The 24,661-nt window shown below is 44.7% G+C and overlaps 1 protein-coding gene across 5 annotated transcripts in view; it reads right to left on the minus strand.

Annotated features, from left to right (window-relative positions):
* Positions 1-9,133: 9,133 nt before the first annotated feature.
* Tnfrsf11a (TNF receptor superfamily member 11a) overlaps positions 9,134-24,661 on the minus strand; it is a 64,329-nt gene continuing 48,801 nt past the window's right edge. For all 5 annotated transcript variants that reach the window (XM_052736480.1, XM_052736481.1, XM_052736479.1 and 2 more), the window contains 3 exons: positions 24,311-24,363; positions 21,468-22,248; positions 9,134-10,271 (listed from right to left, as the gene is read on the minus strand). In XM_052736480.1, the coding sequence (XP_052592440.1) occupies positions 9,925-10,271; positions 21,468-22,248; positions 24,311-24,363 (1,181 nt within the window). In that variant the 3' untranslated portion in view covers positions 9,134-9,924. The remainder of the gene's footprint in view (positions 10,272-21,467; positions 22,249-24,310; positions 24,364-24,661) is intronic.

A 24,661-nucleotide genomic window follows, 5' to 3' on the forward strand; every position in this document is an offset into this window, starting at 1 on the left:
TACATACTCTTGGGAGCAGTGCTGTGACCATATGCAGAATGTTCTGATCCTTCCTTTCCTCTCATCTGCCCATCTCTGGCCCGGTCTACTTCACTTCTTCAGTTTTCCTGTAAGCACAGAGCCTGCAGATATGGCATCACTCATATCTAATGCTTCTGTTCTAGTCATCAGAACCCTTGCTAAGTCCACAGGGCACATGTTCTCCTTTTAAATGCCCAGAAGGCAAAGAAAGACTGATGACCACAGCTGTCCTCCAACTGTGGCCTCTGGTCTCTGCTGAGCACCTTCTTATCACTAGACCTGCATGGACACTTACCTGCAGCCAAGGGGAGGCCTGGCCTCCAGAGCTACAACCCCACTGACCTCACTGATCTGCCATGGTCTGCCAAGCTGAGTCAGGGGTGGCCTGTCAGTGGTGGCCTGAAGCTCTTTTTTTAGACAGGGTCTCTCTATGTAGCCCTTGCTGTCCTGGAACTCCCTGTGTAGATCAGGCTGGCCTCAAACCTATGGGGATTCATCTAACTCTGTGTCCTGAGTACTGGTAAAGTCATGCACAACCAAGCCTGGCCTAGGGACCCTCTTGAGTGAGGACTCCTGGCTTTGCATACAGTCTGCTCTCCACATCCCCCCACACTATCTCTGCAGACCAAGGTGGCAACTATGGTGGTGTTGTTGTTTTTCTGGTTTTTTTTTTTTTTTTTTTTTTTGTTTTTTGACAGGATACAGAATCTCCCCTTATGTCTCAGGCCTATGAGAATCAACTACTTTCAGATCTATGTGACCAACAAGCTTTCTCATGGTATCAAAACTGAGACCAAGGCCACTCACTTTGTCCATTTTCAGGTTTAGAGATACCATTTGGATTTAATTTTATTTTTCCTTCATCTATCACAATCTTATTATTATATTACTATCAATATATGGAACAGTGAAATGAGAAAATCATAAAAGGACATGTCATGCTTCATTGACCAACAAAAGACTTTTATATCAACATGTTCGTTACAAACTCACAGGTCACCACAAACAGATGGGTCTCTGAGAAGGGTGAGTTCCATGTCTCAGAGATGGTTACAGCCTGTGCAATTCCACAGAGCAAGCAGAGCTCTAGGCTGTGAAAAGAGGTTTAATTGTGAAAATATTTACTCTAAAAAAATAACCTACTGGAGCATGCATCCTGGAACATAAATTTCTAAAGAATAAAAAATTGTAAAGTTTTTGTTTTTCCTAATAGTGAACGTTTTCAAAATGTACTAAAACCCTTGAATTTGCTTTTCCCATGGTTTCTTTGTCTCCAAAATGGACAAGTTTTGATTCCCTGGCAACTCTGCCTCTGGGTGCAGACCCTGGGCGCCCTAGCTCTTTCCTTCAGCCTTTCCTTCTGGTCCATCTCCATCCCTCTGTGGCATTCACTGACCCACAGACCTTGTAGCACTCTCTACAAGGGACCTGTAGCCACCACACTTACCTAGGATCCAGAATAGGTGACAGAAGCCAAAGAACAGAGCACCCACCACCAAAGACAAGACCAGATAACTACACCAAGAAACACTTAAAGTATTGCAATTCCAGATGCTGAGATCCTGGCATAAAAACACAAATGTGATCGGTCAAGACAACATGCCTCCTCCAGAAAGCCAGCAACCCCACTGCAATAGACTGCAATCACTGCAATTTAGCTGAAACACAAGAGAAGGACTTCAAAATAGCAATTACGAGTATGCTCGAGGACCTTAAGGAGGACATAAGTCCCTCAATGAAGTCTATGAAAGCATAAACAGTGTAATACAATTATGAAAACATATTAAGACATGAAAGTAGAAACAGAATCACTAAAAAAAACCAAACTGAAATAAAACCAGAATTGAAAAACTTTCGATGTCAAACAAAACCCTCAGAGTCTCACCAACAGAGTACGAGACAAGGAAGAGAGAATCTCAGGCACTGAATACAAGTGGAAGGAATGGGTAGCAGTCAAAGCAAATGGTTAATCTAAAAAGAAAAAACTCAGGCAAAAATATCCAGAAAATCTGAGACACTATGAAAATACCAAAACTATGGATTATAGAGATAGAAGGAAGAGAAGAAATCCAGGTCAAAGACGAGGGATATATTTTCAACAAAATGATAGTAGAAAAATTGTTCACTCTAAAGAAGGAGGTGTCTATCAAGAAACAAGAAGCATACAAAACACCAAATAGACAGGACCAGAAAAGAAACTACTCATGACACATAATAATCAAAACACTAAATTATAGAACATAGAGAGGACATTAAAAGCTACAAGGGATAAAGACCAAGTAACATATAAACAAAAACATCACAGCTGTTGCCAAGGCTGTTAGTTGTTCTCTGCAACCTGATGGTAAGACCCTACTGCCGAACACAACCCTTACATGTCTCATTAAACACAGAGAAGCTGAACTAACTAGCTTCACCCCTCCTGACAAGCATTCACGGTATTGGAAGATGCTCTAGAGGCTACTGGAGAAGAAAGCCAATCATCAGTATTACCCAGCTACTAGTCCTGTGATCTCAACCGTGACCTGCCTGCAGCTATACTGGTACAAGAGGCACAGATTTGATGGAAGAAACCAACCACTGCTAAACCAGCACTGCAAAAGTGGCCAAGAACCTGAGACTAGATAGGTCACCTGCCTAGGGAGAAACTTTATACTAATATTTGCTAAAGGAACATAGCATTGAAATGACTCCTGGTGACATATTGCTATACCCACAGATCACTCAACCCATCCACACCGAGAAGTTTCTTTCTGCAGTAGAGGGAATCAGCATGGAGACTCACAACGGACAGTGTGCAGAGAGTGAAAGGCTGTGGAGTACTTTTTCCTGAATGTGAAGTTCCTCAAATACCTCCCTCAGGGCTCAGGGAACTATGTGAAAGAAGATGTAGAAAGATTGTAAAAGCCAAAGCATGACTCCAAGGAGACGGTGTCTTCCAGATACGACAGGACTGATGCACGCATGAAGTCGCCGCAGCTGTGGAAGCATGCACGGGCCTGCACAGGTTGAAGCCACACTGGGGTCCCAGCAGTGAGAGGAGGAAATGGACACGGGTTCCCCCGCTAACCAGGGAGCCTTTTGACATTGATACCCACTGGCAAAGGGAAAATCAGTTTTCTCCAGTGGCGTCTCAGTAGGTACATCAACCACACTCCAGGGCAGGCCCATGCCCAGGAGCAACTGCCCAACACAAAACAAACTCAGTGGCATTTTTGTGGGCTTTTTTTTTTTTTTTACTCATTTTGCTTTGTTTGGACATTTTTTGTTTTATTGGTCTTTTGCTTGTTTGTTTTGATTTTTTAAAATCTTTTTTAAAAGTTATTTATTTTTATCTTATGTGCATTGGTGTTTTGCCGTGGGTGTCGGGTCCCCTGGAACTGGAGTTACAGACAGCTGTGAGCTGCCCTGTGGGTTCTGGGAATTGAACCCCAGTTTTCTGAAAGAGTTCTGCTCTTAACCACTGAGCCATCCCTCCAGCCTCAAAGGACTGTTTTGGTCCAGGAAGGATTTTTACTTTTCATCCTTTTTTTAAAAAAAAAAAAAAAAAAGATTTATTTATGTATGTATGTATGTATGTATGTATGTATGTATGTATGTATGTATATGAGTGCTCTATCTGCATGTATACCTTTATGCCAGAAGAGGGTGCTGGGAATTGAACTCTAGACATCTGGAAGAGCAGCGAGTGCTCTTAACCACGGAGCCATCTCTCCAGCTCCTTGTTTTGATTTTTTCTGGAGAACACAAAGTTGGCTTGGTAGGATTGGAGAGGAACTGGGGGAGGAGAAAATGACTGAAATTTTTTTATCAATAAAAAAAATATACCAGTTTTACAAACATATACTTTTGTATTCAGTAAATAAGATGACTTTCAAAGGTTACCAAGAAGGGCTGGAGAGATAGCTCGGCTGGCACGATGCACAAACACACACAAAGTCAGCAGGAAAACAAGTCAGCACAGCTTAAAGATCTGAACACACTTCACCCAGTTTAGGGATAAAGATGGCCAGGCAGGGCAAGCACATGAAAATACACCAAGTCCAAGCCTGCAAGTTAGAACATACTCAGATGCAATATGTCAATTAGAATGACTAGTATAAAAACAAACCCCCAAAGGGCTGACAATGTAAGTGCTAAGGAGAATGTGGAGCAACCAGCCTCTCATTGTTGCTGATGGGAATGCCAAATCCTATAGACACCGGAAAACAGTTTGAGATTTCTTAAAAAGTAGAATGCAATGGCCATGTGACATCACTATCTCACTCCTGATGCTTACCCAAGAGAAATGAAATCCCATTCCATGTCCACAACAGTTTTTAAAGTTAGACAATTATTGGTAATTGTCTCCAACAGAAAAGAACTTTAAATGTCAGTGAGTAAATGTCTAGCCATACAAAAGCTTATATCAACTTGGATGGCTTGCAGCAGCACTGTTTGGAAGAAGTCCAGCTCAAATGGCTTCCGGCTACACCCATCCATAGTAAAAGTGCAGGAACAGAGAGCACGGGGTTGTCAGTGGCATGGGACAGGCAGGGGGTCTCACTCAAGGGAGATAGGGTGCAGGGGTGCTGAAAACATCCTGCATCTTGTTTGCAATGGTGCTAAGCACACAACCACACTTTGTCAGAACTCATAAGGCTATAACTAAAAAGAATGTGCTCATTTCCATATAAAAAACTCTACAGAAAGCTGATGTTAAAAATGTTATTTTCCACAGATGTGGTAAATAAAAGCCTTAAATATGAATTTTCACAACTTCTTAGCCATTGAAATAGATCACAAAAATCAGTGAAAATGAATCTGTGCCACTCCTCTGCCCCTGAAGGTAGCCTTCAAGAACCTCATCATGAGAATGTGGGTTTTCTCGTAATTTTTGTGTTCACCAAGCTTTTGCATCCTGCCTCCTTGCTCTCGGGAGACCAAGAGCTTAGGTACAGTGACAGCTTTGTATAGGGGTTGTGGGGTGTGTGTGTAAGAGGATGTTTTGATACCATTCTCCAGGGGCTGTCTACCTTTCTAAGGCTGGGTCTTTCATTTGAAGTCTGAACTTACCAGGTAGGCGAGGCTGGCTGACCATTGATTTCAGGGTTTGGCCTGTCTCTGCCTCCCCAGCCCTATGATAACAAGAGCACACTTCTGGCTTTATTCTACATAGGTTCTGGGGATGGGACTCATGCATGCAAGGTAAGCACTTTATCCAGAATCCCAACACACACTGGAAGCTTTGGTTGGACTCTAATGCCCTCACATAGTGATTTGGTTCGCTAGTATAACCTCTTCTGAGCTGATGGCCAATTTATTATTCTTCCTGAACTTGGAGTGAAAACTTATATGAAAACAACACAGTCTTTCAGCCTCATGTGGGTATTCACTCTCCTTGCAGGTCTTTAGCTATGACAGAAAGACCAATAGGGACCATTTTAACTGTTGGCTCTCAGGACAAGATAATATGAAATTAAGCAGATAACTTCTATGTACATGTCAGCAGCAGGTGACAGCATTTGGGTCAGGTGTCATGGTCTTGCCAACTGTTTATGGAAAGATGTATCCCTTTGTTCCAGTTTCAGAAATGGATAGGTGTCTGTGGTGGGTAGCAGAGCTCAACCCAGGTATGTGGTCTGACTCAGGAAATGGCATGAAGTATGCATGGCTTCCAAGTCTAGAAGATGTCAATTATCAAGAGGGACACCAAGAGACCTGTGGGAAACTTGGATAGGGTGTGGCTGCACTTCATCCCCCACACCTCTGGACTGATGTCTCCCCCGCAGCACAAACAGAAAGTGCGGCACGTGCATGAGATGAAGCTTCAGTGAGGCCTGATTGGAAATGTCAGCCTGTTCCATCACATAGACAAAAGCGAGCATGTTACCAGCTCTTTGGCCAGAAAGAAGCTACAAGTTACAGGACAGATGATTTTACCTTCTGTACTATTGATAATCTTGTTGAAGTTTTTTTCTCATTTCCTTTAACTTGAGAAGCATTTCTGTATATTAAATTTACTAACAGGAATTGAAAGTATACTTTTGGCCAACAATGACCCCAGATAACTGTAGGTAAGGAGAAAGAGAGAGACGGTCAGGCTCAGAAAAGCCATGGGAAACCATGACGGAGGGTGTCAATAGACACTGAGGTCCTTAGGAATGTGGAAAGGCAGTTTCTTGGGGTGGCTTCCATATGTCTGTTGTCAAGGATTTCAGGACTCACTGAGCTCAGCTTCACTGATGTCAGCTAAACTCTTGCTGAGTCTACCCCTGGACACTCCCATCATCCAGTGTCAAGTCCCACCTCTTTTCTGGTATGGCTTTAGCAGTGGGAGGTAGCCTGTTCATCATCACTGCCCTAGGGCCCAGGAAGTCCACAGACAACCCCTTTCCAGCAGCTTCCTTTGGCAGTCCCTCCACTTAGGTCCTGGGTCTCCAGCTCTCTGTATCTCCTTTCTCTCACCCCTCAGGGCCCAAACATTAAAAGCATCCTATATAAAAGCAGCCCTTTATCCCCAACTGCAAAGCAAGTTATACAACTCATATTTAGTGCTCCCTACAGCTCCTCACAGTCAATAGACAATGGAGTGGGAGGTCACATGCAATCAGTCCACCAAAGAACAAACATTTCAACAACTCATTTCTCCCACTAAAGACAGACCTCTGCTCATGTTCATCCCTTTTGCCAAGCATGTCACAAAGAGTTGGTTTAAAACTGGGGAGATAGCTCAGTTGGTATACACAAGCATGTGAACCTGAGTTCTACCTGCAGGACACCTGTGAAACCAGATGTGGTACCATGGGCTTGTAATCTTAGTGCTGTAGAATGGATTTCGGGAGCTTGCTGACTCACTAGGCAGCCTAGCTGAATCAGCCAGTTCCAGGTCAGTGAGAGATCCTGTCTAAAGCTACAAAGTGGACAGCATCCTTAGGAACAACATCAGACCACCTTGGCCTTGAACTCACAGAGATCCGTCTGATTCTGTGTTGGGATTAAAGGAGTGTGTGGTGATATATTGTGTACCCTCATAAAATTTGCCTGAAGATCAGAGAACAGAATGAGCCACTAGATTAAACATAGAGGCCAGGCAGAAGTGGCACACACCTTTAATCCTAGCACTGGGAACACAGAGATCTGTCTGGATCTCTGTGAATTCAAAGCCACCCTGGACTACATGAGGTTGACTCAGTCTAGGAGAGAAACAGAGCCAGACAGTGGTGGCACACACCTTTAATCCCAGTACTTGGGAAGCACACACGCCTTTAATGGCTGGGTAGAGAAAGGTATATAAGGCATGAGGAGACAGGAACTAGAAGCCTTTTAGGTGAGGAACCTCATTCAGCTAGAGGCCTATTGGCTGAGGCTTTTCAGTTGAGGACTCAGAGGATTTCAGCCAGACGATTCGTGGGGTTGGTGAGGTGACACATGACTGTGGCTTGTTCCTTTGTCTCTGTGATCTTTCAGCATTGACCCCAATATCAGGCTCTGGGTTTTTTATTAAAAGACCGATTTACGATTCGAGCAATAGGAGTGTGCCATCACGCCTGGCTGGATCATAGTTTTTGTAATCTTTGTTTTAACAAGACATGAAAAATAATCTTTTATGAACAAATAAAGGTTTAATAGTCTCTTTACATTGAAATACTTTTTCATTATATTGTTCATATTTGTCACAAACATTTTGACTACACACATGCATATATCTATCTTCATTATGTATTTCCTATCATTTGATTTTCTTTGAACCAATATAACAACATTAGCAGGGATCAATGTGGGGAACTGTGTTACCCCTCCCCCAAAGTAGATTCTTAATGCCGGTGGCACTTTTGATTTTAGGGGTTCAAAGTACTTTAACTTCCCTGAAGCATCCTTTTGATATCTCGGGTTGGAAAACGATGTTAAACTGTCATTATTGGCTTTGTTCGGGGGAAATGGAAGTACAAAGGCGAAGTGGGGGCAGAGAGGTGACAGTCGTGGTGGATGTGCGTGCACCTCTTACCTCTGCATCCTACTTTGTGGAGTTTATTTGATACGTCCCATACCAAAAGGTATAATGGTTTTGTTGAATTTAGTAACATCTCTCTTTGGAAGGATACTAACAGAACTCCATCACTGCACCATTCCAACACTGTAGTTATTTTCTGCAGTTCTTTTTTTTTTTTTTTGGTTTTTCGAGACAGGGTTTCTCTGTGTAGCTTTGCGCCTTTCCTGGAACTCACTTGGTAGTCCAGGCTGGCCTCGAACTCACAGAGATCCGCCTGGCTCTGCCTCCCGAGTGCTGGGATTAAAGGCGTGCGCCACCACCGCCCGGCTTCTGCAGTTCTTTATGTTAGTGAAAGAGCTCCATAAATTACAGAGCCATTCTCTACCTTTGCATTAAAAATCGCAATCAGCTGCTGTGACCCCAGGGAGACTGCAGTCGGGAGGAGGAAACCAGTGATAGATGGGCCTTCTGTTCAGCTGGGTATTCATGGCTGTACAGTGACCATTATCAACATGCTTCTAACCCCCCCAGATTACAAAACCGTGAAATTTGCTTCAGTGATCCCACTTTTCCTCAGGATCTGAGAGCCAGTACTCACGATAAAAACCACCCAGTGGCTGCTTTCCGTCTTAAACTGCTTCCTTGCAAAAGGACCCAGGCCAAAAGAAAACCACCTGGAGGATAATTAATTTTTTATATTCACATCATGGAAACTTGATTTGTAATTTATTTTGTGTGTGTATATGCACCAGTTGCCTGTGGAGGACGGGGGGGGGGGGGGGGGGGGGGGGGGGGGGGGGGACGGGACATGGGATCCCCTGGAGCTGGAGTTAAAAGTAGTTGTGAGCAGCCCAGGAGGGGGCTGGGCATTGAACTCAGACTCTTTAGTCTTCTTCACCAAAACCCTCTCTCTAGATCTCCTGGTTTGTGATTTAAATGCATGAGCGACACACACACACACACACACACACACTCACTCACTCACTCACTCATGGAGGATTGTTTTTTACTTCCACAAGGCTGAATTACTCATGCACAAATACTTTGGAAGGAAAGAGGGTCTACTGCCTGAACACATTTCCGACATTCTTATGCAGAAAGAGATATGCAAATTAGCATGTCAACTTTGTTCACTCTTTCTGGAAATTCCTGGGGAACCTTCTTTTTTTCTTTGGCCCCATGTCCTATTCACCTTTTCCATCTTTTCTAGACAGCTAATCATTTAAAAATAAGAATGCCAAACCACAAAAGCTAGGATTTCTTGAGATTTAGTGGCCAAGTACCTGTTACCCTGGCAAAAAACAAACAAACAAACAAAAAAGGTAGGAGACAAGGCCACACCCTGAACTTAGTTCTCCAGGATCTATACGGGCTGGCAACCTTGCTTGTTGTTGTTGGGGGTGAGGCCTTCCTTCTTTTGAGAAAAATTGAGACACAGAATATTTCCAGAAAATAAAAGTCTCTCTACTCATTTCTTGCACTTCACTGCCCAGCTTTACACATCTGGCCTTTTCTGAAAGTGCTTAGAGGACACTGGCAAAAGCCATCACCAGACCACTGTAGGACAGAGTGCAAAATAATGTAAAGGAGACAGCACCTTCAGAATTGTCATGAAAACCCTTAAATAGTCAAGATAGAAAGAAAAAGGAGAAAGTATCGAGAAGCACACTACAAAAGCAAGTGAAATATAAATACGGGGCTGGGGTACAGACCTCAGTAAGGTAGGATACCAACACTGAAAAAAAAAAAGGGCGGGGAGCAAACTGAATGACACCGGGTGGTGGGAGTCAGAGGAGAGAGGCACAGGAGGAAGTGAGAGGTGGGCTCCACCACCACGCCAGCGGCCCGCATCTGTGACAGGGGCGCAGTGGCTAGCCACAACACATCTGTTTGGGGAAAGGCAATGGTGCCCTGCGCCCAGGGCAAGCAGGTCATTCTGCGCATTGTCCCGACCCCCGGGTACGGGGTGAGGCCTGCACCCCGCCCTGCTCCTGCACTGGCCGCGATGTCCCGTCCTTCGTCCGGGAAGCGCCTTGCTCCTGCAGCCCTGCCCCGGTGGCGTGCGTGTCGGGGAAGCGCGGAGCCGTGCCTGCAAAGGAGTCTCTGCTCGCCAGCGTCTCCTCCTGCACCGGGCGGCCCACCGGCTCCGGCTCCGGCTCCGCAGGGCCCGGGCCTTCCTGCGAGGTCTGGCTGACGTACACCACGATGATGTCGCCCTTGAAGTTCATCACCTGCCCGCTGGAGATGAACGTGGAATTGCTGTTTCCCGTCACGTTCCCTACAAGGGACAGAGCATAGAGAAGCTGCATCAGGGACTACAGGACGGCATTGGGAAAGCTTGGATCACCTTAGCGGGCCCCCTGTGGCAGCAGGGGCGTGGGAGGAAAAAGTGAAGAGATGGTAACGGATGTGTTTCATCTTCTCATACCACACGGGGATCCCACACAACTCCAGGACACGGGCAGGAGAACCCACCTGGATTCTGGAATGTAGACAACATTCAGTTGGAGAGAAGCGGAAAGGAAGAGGAGGAAGAAAGCTTCTGGGGTGGGGATAGAATAGTAGCAGAGGAAAAGAGAGGGAAGGGAAGGGAAGGGAAGGCGGAGGGAGGATGTCAGTACAGGAGTACAGGCGGTGGCCCAGCTGAACGGACCTATTCACTGGGGTAACTGAGACATTGCCTTCACACCCCCTTCCAAAAGGGTCTTGATGTCTAGCCCTGCAGGATGACCATGGAGCTAAGTGGGGTCAGAGTTTAGTGGATGTTAATAAAGTTCAGTTTTTCTCCTCTAAAGGGGGAGGGGGCGCAGCAGTTCTATCATTCCTTGGTGGATAACTGGAAGTAATCAGTCTTAGATTAATAAAACTTCGGGCAAGCAGGAAGTCTAACAGACTTCAGGAACCTGTTTCCTTTTATTATTTTTCATTTAAAGATCCAGTTCCCAGAAATCTCCCAGGTGGAAAATAGCTGCCCAGACCCACAGCATTCAGCATCACAACAGAACCCTTTGGTCTGTTCAGGGGACGTGAAAGTGGTCTTTCACCATTCACACCTATCTTCTGCTGTGAACCAGCTCAACAGTCATTATACAAATATAATGAAGCTTCATCACCCTCCCAGAATGAAGTCTCCCCAAATTTAGAAGGTCTTTTTTAGACAGTGACTATTGTGCTATGGGCAGCCAGGAAACTCATTTAGGGTAGCTTTCCTCCTGCAAGTGGGGTACCTCCTGAGAAGCCAGTGTGGAGCCACAGTGAAAAGCCCATGGGAAGATAAAGATTTTAAATGTGAGCAACAAATCCAAAGACACAAAGGTCTGTGATTCCTGCTGTTCCCCCACAGGGTGGGTAGCTTCAGGAACTTATCCCCCCCTACACACACACACACACACACACACACACACACACACACACACGCACACACACACACACACCACCACACAACAACATCAGGGAACCTAGCTCGTGTTTCTGCCTCCCTGCTCACTCAGAAGTGCACACTAAACAGATGTCATCTACGACTTTCTCCTGCACCTGTTGTTAGTTCTCATCTGTTTTTACCAGATAAACTCATTAGAGGAAAGTCAAGCAGGAAACCAAGGTAACACATACATGTTGTAAATGTTACATTCTAACTAAATGCATGCCATATGTATTTAATAAAATCGGTAATTGTGAGTTGCTTAGAAGTATGGCTTTCCTGGGTACAGTCATTCTACTGTTTTATTATGACATCATTTACTGCTTTTGTTCTTCGATATGTCAAACCACAGAGGGCCTCTCTAGCTAGTGCAGGACTGATTTTTAATTCTGGATTTAATCTCATCTCTTCTTTCTGCTTGTCATACGTCATACTTAGATTTGTCTGGTGGTGTCATGGTACACGGGATTTATTTACCATTTACATGTTTATCTTCCAACAAATCAGTGTGATGAGGTCACCTTGTTTATTTCTCCTTTGTCAGGATCTCAGTTCATCTGAGCCCAGTAAAAACCTGAGCTTTCCTGTGCCAAAATGTGTAACATTTTGCATCTTGAGCATTTCACTCTAAGCCATTTACCCTAAACAAATTTATCCTGATGTAGGTAGTATCCTAAAAATCCTAACATACACTCTCGTGTTCCGTTTTTGTTTTCAGTGTGGAAACTCAATCTCTTTAGCTCACAGAACATAGTTAAACAATCCACAATCATTCACTTCATAGAATAATGAATGTCATTCTTGGGAGGCATGGGTCAGGCAGAAGGAACAAAGACCTTTTAAATTGCTGACAGCGAGTTAAAAAAAAAAAAGTTACCTAGAAAGAGAAAGAGATTATCAATGCTATTTGCCAGTTTTGGGGTTTTTTGTTTGTTTGTTTTAGTCAAAGGTTTGAGTTATGGGCCAGCATGATGACTCAGGGTAAAAGCATTCTTCCAAGCCTGATGACCTGAGCTCAATCCTCAAATCCTGTGATGCAAGGAGAGTACCAAATTGCCCTGAGAATTGTCCTCTGATGTCCACATTTACACTGTAGCATGTGTGCATCCACCACATACATATCACACACACACACACACACACACACACACACACACACACACACACACACACACTACATAAAATAAAAATGTAAAGGAATGATTTATGACACAAACAATCTTTGATCAAGTTCACCAGGTGAACATTTGTGGGAATCAACTAGTACAGACTAAACTTAAAAAAAAAAAAATCCAGACTAAACTTAAAAAAAGTAATCCGAGGGCTGGAGAGATGGCTCAGCAGTTAGGGGCACTGGCTGCTCTTCCAGAGGACCCAGGTTCAGTGCCAGCACCACAGGCAGCTCACAACAGTCTGTGAAGAACCCCAGTTCCAAGGCTTCTGACACCCCCACACAGACATACATGCAGGTAAAAACGTCAGTGAAAATAAAATAAAAATAATAATAATGAAGAGAAACTTTAAAAAATCTTATTGATTTGCCAGTATGTAAAAGGCAGAAGAATGCCACTGTGGACGCGTCACCTGCACACCTGCCAGGGCCACATGCACAGAAGACTTTGCTACCATCACCACCTTGAGATTCCTATTAATTTCTACACAAAGTGTACTGCATTTTTGTTCTTCAGTTGACTCTGCTAATTATGTCAGTGGTCCCGAGATGCTGTGTGGTAAGACCACAGATGCTCTGATTTAGTATCGCTGTTTTAGGAGGTAACATCTAATAAGATGGCCATATTTCAATACTGCACAAGTGTTTGCCAATCTAATTTTCTCTATCAGTGAACTAGATACTCAATAAGACAGTGGATTGTAGATATCTGTTGATAACCCCACTCTCTTATTTTCTGTCTGTCTTTCCCTGAGCTAGCCCCAAACTCTTTACACAGCTGAAGGTGCCCTTGAACTTCTGACCTTCTAGCCTCTATCCTGTGTGCTGAGGTGGCAGGCTTGCTGTGGTCACAGGCATGTACCACTATGCCTGGTTTTACAGCGCTGTGCACTCAACCCGGGGCTTTGTGCAAGCCAGGCAAACACTCTGCCATCTCAGCTATGTCTCCAGCCCCACTGCTCTTAAAACACAGACCCTAAGATATGTTTTCCTGACGTTTAAGCCTCTTGCCACTTGCTGGAAAACTCGCAGGAACTTTCTGGCGATGGAGAATTGAGTCTGCACCTCTGGGAACGGTCTACACAGTGTGTCAATCAGATCTTCAATGTTTTGATACAGTGTTTGTCTTAGTTTCTTTAAAGCAGTGTGAGAATGAAAGATTATTTCTGAAGATCTGAGTGCAGACACCTAGAGTTTGCTCCTCCACTCTTGCCCGGCCTGTTCATCTACTTCAAATCCAATGGCAAGGTATTTTTAGCAACTCATTCTTTGAATAGTACCAAAGCTTTCCATAGTTTTTATAGTAATAATCCTCTTGCCTATCAAACTTACTATTTTTTGAAAGCAAATATAACAGTTAGGTCCTAAAGTACAATGAGATCAGCTCACACTCAAAGTTCTGGGAACATGCATGGGTTCTAGTAAGCATGGTCTTCCACTGGTGGGAGCAGGTGTGGTGTGTGGTGTGTGTTTGTGTTGTGATTGTGCACAGGTGTCTATACATGACTATGCATGTGTGTGTGCACATAAAGGACAGGTTGATGCTGGGTTCCGATTGCCTTACTTTTCACATTGTCTCTCTCCCTTGCTGGCCGTTGCCAGGGTCACCGACGTGTGCTGCTGCACCCTGCTTTTACATGTGTGTTGGGGATCCGGACTCAGGTCCTCATCCCTGTGCGCCAAGTGCTTTGCCAAGAGAACCACCTCCCTAGCCCCTAAAGCCTGTGCTTCTTCAGAGGCCTGGTGCTTTTACAGAAGACTCACGAATCCCCCAGGAGTACAAGCAAAGTGAGGCCTGTCCTTCCCCTTGCCTGCCTTTCTCCTCCAGGGCTTTCTTCTCACATCCACTTTAGGCTGATTGTATTTATAATGAAAGATGGTGGGAAGCATGTGAAAGAAAAAATCAACGTCAGGGAAAACAGAAGCTTCCAGAGACAACTGGAAGGAGAAAACTGTCTCAGGTCTGGTAGTCATCACTTACTATTCCTGCCTGTGGAAACTTCTGGACCTGGCTTGGCCTGGCCACTGCACCTCACAGAGCCAGAGTAGCCATTCACCCAGACTTGTATTTCCTCTTATTCTATGGAGCAGCAAGCCCTTTCCAAGGCAGAGTAATCCAATAAAATCCATGCCATGGGCACCGATTTCAGAGGTAATGGCTTGGTGCTTTAAGGCATAAGCTTCACCATTGGATTATGGTTGTACTGATTACTAGCTTCGTGATCCTGGATGAAGAACTTACTCCACAGGACTTCTGTAAGTAATTAAGATAATACATGCAAAGTTCTTAGTACATGGTAATGAAAAGCTCTCCAGGTGTGCACTGAATGTATGCACAGATAATATGTGGGTGGGTGCACATATGGAGGCCAGAGTCGAGTGCCTTCACAGTCCACTTGATTTTATGAGACAGTATTTCTCACTGAACCTGGAGCTCACTGGTTGGACTGGCTGGACAGGGAGCTCCTAGGGTCCTCCTGTCTCCACGTACCAGCGTTAGGATTACAGTCATACACTGCCACATATGGCTTTTTAAGTGAGTGCTGGGATCCACTTGACACTGAGCCGTCTCCTTAGCCCCTAGTAATGAGTGTGTGTCACTGATGGGACTGTAAGCTGTAGGTGGTCTCACTGCTGTCTGAATGCGATGGAGCTGGTAAACAGTATTTGAAGGCTACTCAAAATTAGGACTTTAAAGCCTGAATGACGTGGGGAAGTTTTATTACATTTAAAATGGGTTAGTTGACTTAACACTAATTTAATGGGACTTAGCTAGATAAACATGCAGATATCACGACAGTGTTAAAAATGGCACCAAAACAATGGGAATAATGAACAAATGATCAGCTTCATTCTAATCAGAAAGATATTTACACTGTACTAAATCCACGCTTTACACAGAAGGCTCTTTCTATATTTCCTTTTAGAAAATGCCTTTCTTGGGCAGAGAGAATAGGTTGGTTCTGAGAAAACACTTCCTGGCAGAATTTGCATTCTTAAGCAAGGGAATGCACTCCTTTCTTCTCAGAAGCATATTATGTCGTTTAAGATGCATATCATATGAATATTAAATCACAAGAGGCATGCCAGATAAGACTACCAAATTGTCATGGAGATTTCTCCATGACGAGAACTAAAAATATACACGAATAACCTCAAACATTTTCTATTTCACCCATATGCTCTTCATGCGGCTTTCCTTTTTATGGCAATACAAGTTCTGGTTCAAGCATCTGGGAGAAATTGAGCATGTGATACATGGGAAGGAAGTAATGATAATGGTTCCATTCTGAATCATGCTAAGAATTATTTAGAGGTCTTATGGAGCAAACCCTTCCCAAATGTGGCCTATTGGCTCAGAACAGAAGATAGCACTAAAGAAAAATATGAACAAATTTTTCTTTTTTCCACTTTCATATGTGTGTGTAGTATGTATGTGTATATGCATGTATTTGTATGTATGTGAGCACATATATATGGGTATGGGTGGGTGTGCATGTGTACAGGGTACGTGGAGGCCCGAGGTTGATGCTGAGTCTCTGAGAAGGGTGATTGAGAATATCACTCTTCTACCTCGCACCTCCAGAGTGGATTAACTGAGAGTGAAAGGTCCTAAATGCAGGTAGCACCAACTCACAGTAGTGGGCAGGGCAGATGGAATAGAACGGCAAAGGAGAGAACCATCAAGCTGTGATCATGTGACGCAAACTGATCCACCCCGCCACACCTTCCCCAACATGCCAGACTGAGCCATGAGACATAAACCTTCCCTCCTCTGAGCTGCTTCTGTCAGGTATTTGCATAGTAACATGAAAGATAACTAATGCATTGTTGATGGGTTGCTGATAAAGGCTGGGCTGTGACAGTTATCTAGGCTTGGTGAGAAAAGCCAGCATCATGACAAACAGGCCACAGATTCAGCAGCCAGGCTGCAGGAGGACTTCACTTCTGAAATGATAGGTTCTTCTTACATTCCTTATCATCTGTCCATTCTTATTTTCAAAGCTCCAGACAGTCCATAAAGGTTTGGTAGGAAAGAACATGGAGCTGAAGTCTATCAAGAAGTATTGGTGTCCTATAAACAAGCAACCCGTTCCAGCTCAGAAATGGTTGAATGAAATGGATGATTTTGGAAGCTGAAGCCAAGTGACAAGTCAGCAGAAGATACAGTAAACACAAACAGCTGTTATCTTTTCTCTAGAATATCAACTCACTAGCAGGACAGTGAAAATTCTCCTAACTCCCTGTAGGAGGGTGTGGTGTCTGGACAAGATGGCCCCCATAGGCTTATATGTTTAAATGCTTGATTCCCAGTTAGTGGAACTATTTAGGAAGGATTAGGAGGTGTGGCTTTCTTGAAGGAGGTGTGTCACTGGGAGTGGGCTTTGAGGTTTCAAAAGCCCAAGCCAGGCCTAGCCTCTCTCTTGCCATATTTCTGCCTCCTGCTTGTAGATCAGGATGCAAGCTCTCAGTTTCTGCTCTAGCATCATGCCTACTTGCCACCATGCTGATTATGGACTAACTCTCTGAAACCATAAGCAAATGCCCAATTAAATGCTTCCTTGTATGAGTTGCCTTGGTCATGGTGTCTCATCACAGCACTAGAACAGTGACTAAGAGAGAAGCTGATACCAGGGACTGAGGTATTACCGTGATGGGCCTGACCATGCTATTTGGAGGATTATTAATACTTGGAACTTTGGACTAGAAATTTGATTGAATGCTGCAATGTTAATGGGCTGTCCTAGTAGGAACTTGGAAGACAGTAGTGTTGAGAGCAAATATAGAGGCCCAACTGAAGAGGTTTCAGATGATAACAATATTAGTGGCTAGAGTACAGACCATTCTTGTTGAATTGTGGCAAGGAATGTGGATGCTTTATGCTCTTGTCCTAAAAGTCTGCTGGAGACAAAATGGAAGAGCTTTAGGCTACTGTCATTAGCAGTGGAGTTTTCGAGACAGCCTAGTATTGACTGTGTCGTGTGGTTATTAACGTCACTCTTATGCAAATCTATAATGAAAAAGAGCAAGCACGGCAAAAAGAAATACAAAACACACGGTTTGAAAAGAAAAAGAGAACCAGGAAATGTAACGTAATGCTGGATCCCAGTCTTGTACTCAAGGAAATGAGAAGTTTAAAAGAAAGGCCAGATGCTTAGTGGAATAAATAGAGTGGTGCCCTCAGGACAAGACCCCACCCAGCTAAGCTTGTGAAAAGAACAGGCCTAAGGAGTTATTTGTTCCTAAAGAGCTACAACAAAGAAAATTCTGTGCAAATATAACTTAGGGTTAGGGCAGTTTCCAGCTCCAGTAAGCAGCTAAACTTGGCCATTGCAGCTACATAGTTCTGGAATTAAGAGTGCAGGTGTAAAGGGGTCGTGGAATCTTCCTCCATGGTTACATAGGCCATGTGGTAGGGGAGTCCCTGACTGGGGACCAAAGAGGCCACTGTGTGAAGCTGTGAAGGTGAACTCTGGATTTCACTGGAGATCCATGGGATATCTGCAAGGAGAGCTGCATAGAGGGTGTTGAACCAGCCCCAGAAAAAAGGGGTATTGCAGTCAACAAAGCTGGAAAGAGTGGGAGAACCAGAGCTGTCAAACTCTTTGACATCAGACATGGAGCTCCAAGATTTGGAGTTTGCCCTGCTGGGTTTCAGTCTTGCTTTGGTCCAGTATATCCTCAATATGACTTCTTTTTTTTCCTCTTGGGGGGGGGTGGTTTACAATTAAGAGATCATCTTGAGTCTCAGAAGAAACTTTGGCCTTTTTTTTTCCCCTGAGACAGTGTTTTTCTGTGTAGCCCTAGCAGACCAGGCTGGCCTCAAACTTATAAAGATCGGCCTGACTCTGCCTCCCAGGTGCTGGTATTAAAGGCATGTGCCAACACCACCCAGTGAGACTTTGGACCTTAAACAGGTATAAGACTGTGAAAGACCTCAGGGTCTTTGAAGATTGACCTAACACACTTTGCATTATGACAGGGATACAAGTCTATGGGGACCAGGAAGTGTAATGTGGTGGTTTGAATAATAATGGCCCCAGAAGTTCATATATTTGAATGTTTGGTACCCATTTGGTGGATTGTTTGGTAAGAATTGGAGATGCCGCCTTGTCGTCGAAGGTGTGGCCTTGTCCAAGGAGAAATGTCACTAGGGGTGGGCTTTGAGGTTCCAAAAGCCTGTGCCAGGCCCAGCCTCTGCCTCCTGCCTATAGATCAGCTCTCAGCTGCTGCTCCAGTATCTGCCTGCTTCCCGCCATGCTTCCCGCCATGATTATGGAAACTCTGGAACTGTAGCAAGCCCCCAATCAAATGCTTCCTTTTATAAATTGCCTTGGTCACAGTGTCTCTTCGCAGCAATGAACTAGAAATTAAGATTGTTACCAATGGGATTATAACCAAGGGAACCATCATGAGCCCAGAATTAAGCATCACTTAAGAACTAAGGCCTGGTTGTTTAAGACACAGTGTAAAGCATGCTTCCCTTTTACTGGTCTCTGTTACTAATTCTTACTGCTCATTAAGAGGCAGAGCATCACTAGAGTAGACTTATCAACCAGGAGTATTTTTTCGGGTAGTCTCTCTTTGTGGAGCTCTTGGAACAGCTAACCTGTTTTGTGAAAGGCTGGCAGCATATGCTGGAGATTGGCTCAGCAGGAAGAGTCACTTGCTGCCAGCCAGCGGTTGATCCCCGAGACACACAGTGGAAGGAGAGAACAGATTGCCAAAAGCTGACTTCTACACAAGAGTCATGGTGCATGTGCACACACTTGCATGCATGTGCACACACACACTAAATCAAATTAGTTTTTTTAAAAAAAGATGGCATGGTACTCTTTCCTCCAGAAGTCCCCAGCTACTATCATTTCTTCAGAAACCACTTGGTTCAGCTATCAGGTTACGTAAACAGAATAATACCCTGGTATAAGATCTAAAGTCCCAGGAGAAGAGGCTACCTCCTTTAAGTACTGAGAGCACGATGCCTTGTAGGAGGATGGGCGCAGGTCCCCAAACATCATTACCCACTTTAACACACATTTTAGAGTACGAATTATGACAGTTTGAAAAAGCTAAGAATATATTACTTTGACCATAAGGACTGTTTGTGTAGAAGTAATTATGGAGAGAATGGGATGGCCTTAAAAATCAATCTGGCTGCTTCATCTCCTCAGGCGAGAATTAATTTGGCCTGCTAGTGGTGATGAGCTGGCTGGCTCTGCTGCTGTTCTGCATAGCTAAGCATCAGACATGGAAACGGCAGTGTCAACTTTTTGCAAATTAGCACTGTCTATTGATGACACATGATAGTCTTTTCCTCTACGGCTAGCTGTTCAATACTCAAGGAGTATATCACAGATACACATGACTATTGTTTTTGCTCTGATAGGAGGACAAAGTTTGGCTTTGGGCTTCCAAATTCTTTCTCCCTCCACGCCCCACACCATGCACACATTTTCTTTAAAGCTCTAGAAGAGTCTTGAAGAGGAAAACCAGATCAGTTCTCTCAGAACGTCTCCTCTCCTTCAATCTGACAGCTGAGATTCAAACAGTGTGTTTACAGCAGACCACCGCCTCGGAGGCAGGAAGGCACACTGTTCTACCAATCAAGCCAGGAACCTATATTACCTAGCGGCCCAAACAGCCTGTGCTTTAGGGTTCTATCTGACCCCCTCCAGGTTGTAAAATGCAGATGCTGGCACCACTTGCAGGCCCAACCAGGAGCCAGGAAAGAAGTGCACCTCTGGTGAGGGTACCCCACATGGGCTTGGTTTCCTGAGTCCATGTCTCCCTCCCTCCCTCCCTCCCTCCCTCCCTCCCTCCCTCCCTCCCTTCCTTTCTTCCTTCCTTCCTCTTCTTCTGAGAGCAGGGTGGGGTGGGGGGATTCTGAGAAGCCTCTGAAGTGGTACTTACCCATCTATTCATTTTTTTTCTTCTGGAGAATGTTTACAGCTTCCAAAAGAATCTCAGTGAACTCCCTGCCTCTGACCAGGCTAATAATACCCAGAGGACACCCTCACTGTCAGTTGCTAAGTCCTCTATACTACATAGTTTTTTAACAGATGGTGTTCTACCCTCAGGCAAGAAAAAAGTCAAAATATTATCATTGGTGGGCTGTTTGTGTTCAGCAATGTTGCAGCAATAAATCTCAATAATGATGCTAAATTGTAAATTATCATCTGGGTTTTATAAACATATTAAATGTGGTGGTTATAAAAGGGGCTTTTCTTATAAAGTAACAAAAGACACTTTTACTGCATCATCAACTTGCTACTTAAATAAATAATAAAGGAGCAACCAAACAGTTCTGTCTGTCCTGAGATTTAGAAGCCTGGGTTTCTTTTACCCACCCCTCCCCAAATACGAGGGATCACCATGATTCAGTCACTCCTAAAATGACTGTTGACTTTGTCTTTCAGGGTTTGGTCCTGTGGTTGGAGTGCTAACCGCAACCCCAACCCTGAGAAGCCTGAAGGCGGCAGCAGCCTCCCTGGGGGATGACGTCATGACAACAGTCAGCACAGAGAGAACCTAAAGCCCCTGTAAAGACGCTTAGCAGAGGGCTGGACATTTGCTCAGTTGGTAGAATTCTTGGCCAACACACATGAAGGCCCAGTAAACCAGGTGTGACATCCTACACTTGTAAGTCCAGTATTAGAGAGATGGAACAGAAGGAGAAGTTCAAAGTCATCCTAGCCATGCATAGTGAGTTTGGGGCCAGCCTGGGCTACGAGAGACCCTGTGTCAATTAGCAGAGAAAGGAGTTGGGCTGTGTCTCTCCTGTTGGTTTTCTGTTCTCTGGAAAATTGTGAAACATGCCTCTGAAACCTTTACCCAAGATGGGCCCTTCTGCTCAAAAGCAGGAGCCCAGGAAGGTTACTTACCAGACGCAGGTGGCTGGTCACTGGGGGAATTCCCAGACCCTGAGGCTCCCCTCTCCGAGCTTGGAAGCTTTACATCAGCCCTGTCCTGGAGCTGCTCTCCCGCCTCTGCCACACTGGCGGCTGCTTCGCCGGGAAGGCCCATGCTGTAGGCACACTGGGGCAATGGTCCACATTTCAGAGAACCCATTAGGGGCTCATGGTCCTCCCCAGGAGTGTTCCCACAGCCTGTGTAGCCATCTGTTGAGCTGGAGCTGGCCACCCAGGGCAGGCAACTGTCACCCTCTATTTCTTTTTTCAAGTACTTTTCAGAGGACGAAGGAGTACAATCAGTCCTACATGGAGGCTCAATGAAGCTGCAGCCTTCTGAATCAGCCGTGCTCTCAGTCCCTGTGAAACACTGGCTTAAGCTGTCATTCTCCCCCACTTCCAGAGGCTCCTGGAAAGCGGGTGTGGATCTGCTTCCAGGCTGGATCAGGAACAGGGAACCATCGGGCAGCTGTGAGGGCCGGTCTGTGTACTCATCCTCTGTGGGAATCTTCCTTGAGAGGTCCCCCTGGGTCTCAACTTCGCTGACCAATGTGAACATCCTGGCATCTCCACCCTCTGCACAGGACCCGCCTGCTGCACACACAGGCCCACAGACCCCAGGACCATCTTCCAGACAGCACATGTTTTCTGGAAGCATCTTCTCCTCCAGAGACATTAGCAAGCCGCCTTCACACACTTCTCGTTGACTGGAGGTTGCTGAGTGGGCACCAACACAACAGTCACCTGAGGACTCCTGGGGGTGTGAATTCAGAATATCCAGAGTTATTACAACATGGTTGCCTGACCACTGCTGAAAAGTGTTGATATGAACAGTTTCCACCTTGACAAGTACAGGTGGCCCATACTCTATGGATTTATTTATGCTGTTTAAAATTACAGAGTATGAGAGAAGTCTAGAAAGGACACAAACAGAAATGACTGGATCTCGACTGAGATGAACAGTATCTGCACACGAGACAAGAGAAGAGATAATCCAAGTAACACCTGAACACATCTGTCTGTGACAAAACAATGACAACATGCCCAGGTGCCGGATTCCAGTCAGTGGCTCGGTTTGTAGTGTGGTTTAGTTCTGCGTGTTCTACAATTGGGCGAACAAGCAAGCTTATCAGGATGAGAGGACTCAGGTGTAATGCTGGGAAGGGAAGATCCAAGCAGGAAAGGGAGAGCTTGTTGACATTCTGGCCCTCCCACTGGGGACCTGCCCTGCGTCCTGATGTAAATCCTCCTTTGAGGACAAACCGCTCCCTTCATCCTCCTCTCCTCCTTCCCCCCTTTCTCACCGTGAGGTGTGCACACTTCTGCTTTCCCTCCTTCTCCTTCTTCTTCTCTCCCTCTTTCCCTTCCTCACCCTTTCTCTCCCTCTATTATGATAAACTTCCACGTGGATGCCGTGCCTGGGGTGTGAGTAGCTTCCCACCGTGCCACGCCACCCACCCACCGCTCTGCATGGTGTGTTTCCCTCTCCCGCCCTCCCTCATCCACCAGGGCACCTCGGCCCAACCCACCAAGACCTCCCACACACCCTATCATTGCAGAGATGAGAGCGGACCCTGTGGAACTGGAGCTGAATTATAGAAACCAGTCTAAGGTCTGCAGTTGATATATTTTATACTTATAACAGATGTAAAGGACAAACTAGAATAATTAGCATTTTAATATCAAATGTGGATTGGAAAATAGTTAAGTCACTGTTCAGTTTTTGTTGTTTAGTTTTGGACTTTTGAGACAGGGTCTTATGTAACTGAGGCTGGCCTTATTGGGGAGTATAGGATGACTCTGAACTTCTGATCCTCCTGCCTCTACCTCCCCGGTGCCTGGATTATAGACAAGTTTATTCTCTGCTGGCAGTCAACTCAGGGTTTTGTGCCTGCTAGGCTAGCACTTCACTTTTTCAACTGAGCTACACGCTCAGTGCCACATTTGAATGAATGTATATATTCATTCATTCATTTATTTATTTACTTACTTTAGAGGAGAGAGTGAGTGGAACAGGAGCATTCATTGCTTTCTTCTTTTTAAAAAGATTTATTAAATCTGAGTCTAGTTATCCTAACTGGCCGGAAAAGGGCATGGAATCCCTTTGAGCTACAGTTGTGGGCTGTAACCACTGTGGTTGTGAGCTGCCTAGCATGAGTGCTGAGAACTGAATTTAGGTCCTCTGGAAGAGAAGGACATGCTCTAAACCACTGAGCCATCGCTCCAGTCTGTTTTGGTTTTGTTATTTTTTCATTTTGGTAAGTTTACTGTTGGACAAAGACTATTTATTCTTAAGGAATGTACATTTAGATATTTAGGAACAGAGGAATACAGCATCTCCATTCACTCTAAAATAATTCCAGACACACTTGATTCACATACAGAATAGATCCCTGTGATAAAGTGTAAGCTACTGATGGATTTGGGCATCAGGCATCAGACCTTTCACTGCAATAGTCTTAATATTTTTCAATAATTTTTGAAATTATGACAAAGGAGAAGATTAATTAAATAACTACAGAGTAAAAGCAAATCATAGATGCTTCTTCCTAGGAATCTGCCTAGGTGATCAAGGTCAGTTGTAAAAATACATGCACAGAGACAACAGAATTGGAATAAAGACCATTCAGTGTCCAGCCTGGGGTCAGGGAAGGGGTGGGAATGGGGCGTGATGAAGACAAGGGGCGCTGACTTATTCAACAGGGATCGGTTCTGGATGGAGGTTTCACTGCCTGGTAGGCAGTGTGCTCCACAGTCAGTCAGTTACAGCTCTGGAGACCACAGCAGGACTTGGAGGAGGCAGTAAACACGTTCACCTTATTTCCACTTAGGCTGCTGCAAGCGTCATTGACCCAGTTCCACAAATTAGCTGGAAAAAAAAGCAAAGATAAGAACTTCATGTGATGATTTCTACTTACTTTAATATAAATTCTAATTTTAGATATTTAACTTATACAGCATGATGTTATAAGGTAAATATAGATGGCACAGTGGTCACTACAACAAAACAGATTAACTTATCCATCACGTCACATGGTGATTTGCATGTGGCAAGAAGAGCTAAAATCAATTCCATTAGCAAACCTTCTCATCAGCACAGTTCTCTTCTCTGGGTGTGTTTATCCTACACATCTGCTACTGCAGCCTTTGACCGACCTCCCCCGTTT

This window comes from Peromyscus californicus, unplaced genomic scaffold, assembly GCF_007827085.1.
Source record: "Peromyscus californicus insignis strain IS unplaced genomic scaffold, ASM782708v3 Scaffold_14__1_contigs__length_90479793_seg_1, whole genome shotgun sequence".
Lineage (NCBI taxonomy): Eukaryota > Metazoa > Chordata > Mammalia > Rodentia > Cricetidae > Peromyscus > Peromyscus californicus.